The sequence below is a fragment of the Pogoniulus pusillus genome, chromosome 2 (genome assembly GCF_015220805.1).
Source record: "Pogoniulus pusillus isolate bPogPus1 chromosome 2, bPogPus1.pri, whole genome shotgun sequence".
Lineage (NCBI taxonomy): Eukaryota > Metazoa > Chordata > Aves > Piciformes > Lybiidae > Pogoniulus > Pogoniulus pusillus.
In genome coordinates, this window is record NC_087265.1 from 2,223,011 (window position 1) to 2,230,000 (window position 6,990).

General features: G+C 37.6%; 1 protein-coding gene across 11 annotated transcripts in view; it reads right to left on the reverse strand.

The window, feature by feature from the left end:
• The window catches only part of GTDC1 (glycosyltransferase like domain containing 1), a 252,240-nt gene that overhangs the window by 20,868 nt on the left and 224,382 nt on the right, over nt 1-6,990 (reverse strand). For all 11 annotated transcript variants that reach the window (XM_064154596.1, XM_064154638.1, XM_064154593.1 and 8 more), the window contains one exon: nt 976-1,046. In XM_064154596.1, the coding sequence (XP_064010666.1) occupies nt 976-1,046 (71 nt within the window). The remainder of the gene's footprint in view (nt 1-975; nt 1,047-6,990) is intronic.

Sequence of the window (6,990 nt, forward strand, 5' to 3'; positions counted from 1 at the left end):
TTTTTTTTGGTCTTTTTTTTTTTTTTTTTACCCTTTCTTTTGGGCCTTTTTTCTTTTCTTGGGCTTTTTCCCCCCCTTTTTTTTTTGGTCTTTTTTCTGTTTGGCCTTTTTATTTGGCCTTTTTATTTGGCTCTTCTTTCTTTGGCACTTTCTTTCTTGACCTTTTTTTTTTTTGCCTTTTTTTTTTTTTAAGCTCTTTTTTTTTTTTTTGTCTTTCCTTTTAGGCCTTTTGTTTGACCCTTCTTTTTTTTTTGGCCCTTTCTTTTTTGACCCTTTCTTTTTTTGACCTTTATTCTATTATGGCCCTTTCTTTTTTGACTTTTTTTTTTTCCTTTCTTTTTTGACCTTTTTGGCCATTTTTTTTTGACCTTTTCTATTTTGGCCCTTTCCCCCCCCCCCCCCCCCCCCCCTTTCTTACTGGACCTTTATTTTGTTTTGGCCCTTTCTTTTGGGCACTTTTTTCTTTTGACCCTTTATTTTTTTGTCCCTTTCTTTTTTGACCTTGTTTTTGCCTTTTTTTTTTGCCTTTTTGGCCTCTTTTTTTTTTTTGACCCTTTTTTTCTTTGACCTTTTTTTTTTTTTTTCCTTTTCTTTTGGGCCTTTTTTTTTTAACTACCAGAAAAAATAAATACACATAAATCTGCAAACCACTGCAGCATCAGTGACCCCTCCACAAATAAAATCTATCATTATGGGGTTTGTGTATGCTAACAATGAAGAATGCTATTTCAAAACTTGCTTTTGTGTTATCTTAAAAGAACAGATGGCAAATATAAACTCCTTCTAATGTATTAAAACACATACAGTTTGCCTTAACACTAACACGTTGCCTTGCCAAATAAACAATTGCTTTTGCTCAAGTTTAGGCTCAAAGTTTCTATTTTGGCCCCATTCTTATTTCAGTGTGGTTCTAGGATTCTAGGAAGCCACCTCAGCAGGTTTCAGCCAGGAAAAGGTGCAAATCAAAGCAGCTACCTGGAAATATCTCTGGGTACACCAAGGCTTTGGGACACAGCGGGTAACAGCCACAATAGACGGCTTCAAGCCTGCGGGTAAGAAACAATCAGGACGTTAGAGAGCCAAAAAATCTTCTTTCGGTGCAAGAGGGTTGAGGTTGACTATGCAGAGCAAGAGCAAAACGTGGTTGTTTTCTTTTCCCTTCAGCAGCACAATCCTCCTAAATGCCAAAGTTGCTCTTTTGAAAGAAAATGTTATTGATCATATGAATTACATAGAACAGAACAGGGAGCATATGTTTTGTTCGCTGAATAAATCAAAGCGCAGCTCTGCATTTTTTTGTTTTTTAAATACTGTTTAACACATTTTATAATCAGCAGACAGACACATGTAACAACATGGTGAAGTATGGACGGCTTTGCCTTAATAATGCTGCAGAGAAGAAGGAGAAGGAGAAGAAAAAAAAAGCAACCCAGGGTGTTCCGTGCACACCGGCACCAGGATGTGTGCGGGAGCTGCGCACAGATGATCGCCAGTACCTGGCTGATGCCCTAAAAGACTCCAAAGGTTGGAGTTTAAATATAGCCCAGGAACGACTTGCAGCATGCTGCAGGCTGGGATATTTGAGCTCATGCACATGGTTCAGCTGATTTCCTTTATTTCTCAGGATATAAAACTGTTCTAGCCTTTAATAAGCAAGGATGAGGCTGCTTCGCCAATGCACGCCATCAAGGAGGAACTCAGGCATCTCCTGCTGCACATGGAACCCAAATCGCTCACAACTGCAACAGGGTGCAAAGTTTTCTAGCAGTGAGGGTAGAGAACAGCTTTCCTCTTGGTGTTGGCATTGCCATAGCTTGCAGGGACTAAGGCATCAGGTTCTCAGTTTGGTTCTTTTTGTGTCGTGACCATCGCTCTGATGGAAGCGTCCCTCCAAAGACACTGCCGCAAGTCGCTGCCGGCCAGGAACGACACGGCGCAGTTCAAAACGCTTCTCCAAACACGTTCATTTTATGAGGGCTCTTTGAATTTCCTCCAACGTGTTGACCATACGAGGATTTTATTTTTAACTTCCTTTTCCCTCAGTCTCCAGAAGAAATAATGACAATTAAATCCTTGTCAGACTTCACCTTTTCTATTCTCAGGCGAAAGGGTTTCCGCTACCTTCGTGTGCGCGCTTGGGTTTGGTGCTTCCTTACAAAGCACCCAGGAGAAATTCTGTTTCCTTTACATCTCCTCAGTTTTAAACAGGGGGTTAAAAAAAAGGATTAAAAGATAACACAATCAACTTTTGTGCTGGAAAACCACCCCCAAAATATACACATTTCTCTGCAAATGCTTTTGCTAAGCAGAGATTAGTTTGGGGTTTGGTCTTTGTTTTTTTTTTAATCCTGCCCCCATAAACTTTTAAAATTTAAAATTTATGTTGCTTTTTGGTTTCTGTCTTCCTTCCTTTTTTTTTTTCCTCCCCCCCCCCCTCATCCCCCAAATAACATATGCACTTCAGCTTGCATTTTAAACATTAACAACAATTTCAAAGTGTACATCGTCTAGCACTATATTTTTTTTTTCCTTTGGGTTGTTTTTAAACCAAAGGGAAATGTTTCTGATGTGTGATTTAATTGATGATTTCAGTTCTTAAATATTGTGTCACATGTCAAAGCAAATAGATTTTTCTAAAGTTTTCTTTAATCTAAGAGGGGAAAAAAAAAAAAAAGAAAAACCCAACAACCAACCCAACAGAAAAGTAAAAGAGGGGAAAAAAAAAAAGGAATGAAACTGTGGACAATTCAGTAATAGCTCAGATCACTAAGCTATGTTAAATGATTTGCTTTAATCTGCAGGGGAGGTGGGGGGGGGGAAGAGGGAATCTATAATAAATGAACAGCTCCCCTAAAACAAAACTGCAGGCCAAGATGCAGTCTGAGTCATCATTTCAGCATGGAGTTTTCTCCCTCTGAAAACCCTCCGTCAGGATCATGAATTAGTAAACCCAGAATTGAATCCTCTGTAGCTTGCTGGATGAAAGTTAAAATTTGGAATTCTTTCATTTGCTAATCATCTCATTTGCATACTCATTTGCCACCCTTCTGTACCAAAGTTTCCAGCCATTCCCTAACGGGTCCTTTCCATTCCCTGATGGGTCTTTCACTCCAGCGCAAGAGGTCTTGCAGCAACCCCTCCCCGGCCACCTTTCTTGCCCGCTCCAAGCCCACGCACAGACGGATACAAGGCTCCGATCTGGAGGCGGCTGGAAAAGCTTTGCAACTTCCACGTGTTTCTAACTTCCCCCCTCCCCTTCAGAAGAGTATCACATTCACAACACTGATACAATTATTCCTCATTCCGATCCTTAAGCACTGCCAGTTAAATAATAAATAGGGTTCCGATTGATCTGTTGTTAAAACGGCCAGCAAATGGCCTTTTTATTCCAATTAACAAATCAGCTGCTAAATCTATGAATCTTAATATTCAGATCTATTCACTTCAATTCCTACAATTTATCTGCAAATAGTTGTTGGGCTTTTGATTCTAAATATAATTAGCTGATAATTTTGCTTGGCTGAATTACTTTTCTGGAGGGCCTGCTAAGGCTCTCAGTCGCATTATCTAGCAATAATGAATCTGATAGGTGAAATTTTTTTACTGTAATGAGGATGAGACACAGTTGTGACACCTGAGTCTGGTAATAACAGAAGACTGCTAATTATCGACAGCGCTTTTGCGTGTGATGCACAGAGCAAGGAGGGGAGGGGTGGGGGGGGGGTGGGGAAAAAAATCCCTCATTATTAAAAAATAAAAAGTTACAATTATAAGTGACACCGGAGGAGAGTAAATAAAATGGAGTGATTAAAACATTGCTGCTTTAAGGGTGTTTTTAATTAAGTGGAAATGCTAATGTTGTCATACTTAGCAGATGGGATTAAAATTAGTTATTGTAAGTAACTCATATTTTATGTTATGGTTTCCACGGCGTGTCTACGAGATCTAAGAAAGTGATACATTCCATAAGACATTTAAAAAATGAAATTCTCAGAGTCTTTACAGCTCATAATAATGAACGTCATGAATAAAGTATTGGGGGGGGGAAAGGAAAGAAGAAGAAGAAGGAAGAAAAGGAAAGAAGAAGAAGAAAAAAAAGGAAAGAAGAAGAAGAAAAAAAGGGAAAGGAAAAAAAAGGAAAGAAGAAAAAAAGGAAAGGAAAATTAAAGAAGAAAAAAGGAAAGAAGAAAAAAAGGAAAGATAAAAAAAGGAAAGAAGAAAAAAAGGAAAGAAGAAGAAAAAAAGGAAAGAACAAAAAAATGAAAGAAGAAAAAAAGGAAAGAAGAAAAAAGGAAAGAAGAAGGAGAAGAAAAAAGAAAGAAGAAGAAAAAGGAAAGAAGAAATAAAGGAAAGAAGTAGAAGGAAAAAGAGGAAAGAAGAAGAAGAAAAAGGAAAGAAGAAAAAAAGGAAAGAAGAAGAAAAAAAGTACAAAGAGGAAAGAAGAAGAAGAAAAAGGAAAGAAGAAAAAATGGAAAGAAGAAGAAAAAAAGGAAAGAAGAAGAAAAAATGGAAAGAAGAAAAAATGGAAAGAAGAAGAAGAAAAAAAGGAAAGAAGAAAAAAAAGAACAAAAAGAAAAAAGGAAAGAAGAAAAAAAGGAAAGAAGAAGAAGAAAAAAGGAAAGAAGAAGATGAAGAAAAGGGAAGAAGAAGATGAAGAAAAAAGGAAAGAAGAAGAAAAAGGAAAAAGGAAAGAAGAAGAAAAAGGAAAGAAGAAAAAAAGGAAAGAAGAAAAAGAGGAAAGAAGAAGAAGAGAAAAAAAAGGAAAGAAGAAGAAGAAGAAAAAAGGAAAGAAGAAGAAGAAGAAGAAAAAAGGAAAGAAGAAGAAAAAAAATAAAGGAAAGAAGAAGAAAAGTCTTGCCAAAGCTTTTACCATAGTGACTCAACTCGCATGGAATGCAACCAGCGTGTACTGGGCTGCTGGCGTCGCGCTGCTGGCCTGCCTTTGTCTTTTGCTGATGGTTGCATTTCTGACTTCCTTCACACTCGACAAGAACAGAAGTTTGGTGCTTGGGCAGGCATCCAACAGCGAGTGTGGTGTCAAGAAGGTACAGCTTTGGTGCAAGGCGAGATGATGACCACCCACCAAGGTGATGTTCGAAAGGAAAGCACGGGATGCATTGTGTAACTGCAGATTAAAACCTAATTGCACACTTTCTCCTACTTTATTTGTGTAAAATTTTCCATCTGCTACATCTAAAGATGTCTAAACTGTTAGTATCAAACCTGCATTCAGCTGCCAGCTGTGCACATTAAGGATTGCAAAACACTAAGTAAATGAGGCAGCATAAAACCGAGTAGTGCTTGGTCCATCTGCCCAGTACTAGTAGGGACCCCCATACCTGGTCCTTTTAAAGCACCACACTGCTGCTCAAATTGATAAGGCAAATACTTAATAACATGCTTTAAGAGCCTTGGTTTAGAAAGCTCAATTTGCATTTGCTATCATGACTTCTAAGTATTGGAATCTGCCTACTACTAGTACAAGTTAATGCTTTTCATCTCCCTTTCAAATGCTCTTTGAAGAACTTTTAATGAATGAAAATTAACATCTATAATTTATAGTATTTGCTGTCAAATTCCTAAACAATTCGTGGCAACAGTTTGGAGATAAAGTTTTTAAAGGGTTATTTTTGAAAATCACTTCTGCTGAACATACTTTTGGGGGGTTTTCAGCAGTGAAATTACTAATGATTACAATGCTTAGCGCTCACACAGTGTTCCACAGCTTCAAAGTGCAGCACAGCCCTTAATTAAATGATTTTGTCCTTGCTAATTCGTGTTAATAACTAAAAGAAAAAGTAGTCCAAGAATCAGGATGCAATAAGGGATGTTGCATATATTGACTGTATGGGTTCATAGAAAAGCCTGGATGAGGCACTTAGTGCCATGGTCGAGTTGACTGGACAGGGCTGAGTGATTGGTTGGACTGGATGATCTTGGAGGTCTCTTCCAACCTGGTGGATTCTATGATTCCCTACAGATTTAGTTTTGGCTGAGTCCAAGATAGCAAAGTGTAAAGAGAGAGATCTTAATACACTTCAGTCAGCAGTTGTGTACCTCTGTGTGCACCAACTCTGCAATATAACTGAAAAAAAACCTCACCATGCTGCTGTTTACAGGATCACAGGATATTAGGGGCTGGATGTTTGTGCATGTTTGTGCACATGGAGCATTAATATTTATCACATAAGAGGTGGGAAGTTTTGTTCTTTAAGGACACTGATGTGGATTATCTGCTGATGGTCTGGTAAAGTCTGGGGTGTCCTCAAACACCATCCAAAGAGGGGAAAGTGGAAAAGAATCCTCAAACTGTGGGGAAAACTGAGTTCCACTGAGTCCTCCACCCAACCAGAGAGTGTCAAACCCTCATTTTGTAGTGTCAGATTCACTGGAAATCCTCTCATCGTCACCTGAAAGTCAAGAGGCACTAAGAGAAGCTTAGCACCGCCACGTACGAAGGACCTTGCTTCATTAGCGTGATGAACAAAATGACATGAGCTAGAACCATATAAAATAGATAATCCTGGAATTCTTTAGCACGTGAAAATAAAATACAACAAAACCAAAGTCCTGAAATTCTTCAGTATGTGAAAATAAAGTAAAATCAAATACTGAAACGACTTCAAAACTGGTCAGGTAGGGCTGGGTGCTAGGTTGGACTGATTGAGCTTGGAAGGGTCGCCCAACCTGGTCGATTCTATGAAGTAAATGAAATAATTAAAACATACAAAGAAAAGAATAATAATAAATGTAAAATAAATAAATAAATACAACAAAAATAATAAATTAAAACAAAAAACTTTAAAGAAGAAAATAATAAAACAAAAGAAAAAGAAGAGTAAAATAATAAAAGTAAATAATTAAATAAAAGCAAGAAGAAACAATAAAGTGAAACAATCTTGAAAGTCTGTGGTACGTGAAAATAAAATGAGATGAAGTGAAAAAAATGAAATAAATAAAATAATAACATAGAAACAACGTTTTAAACAA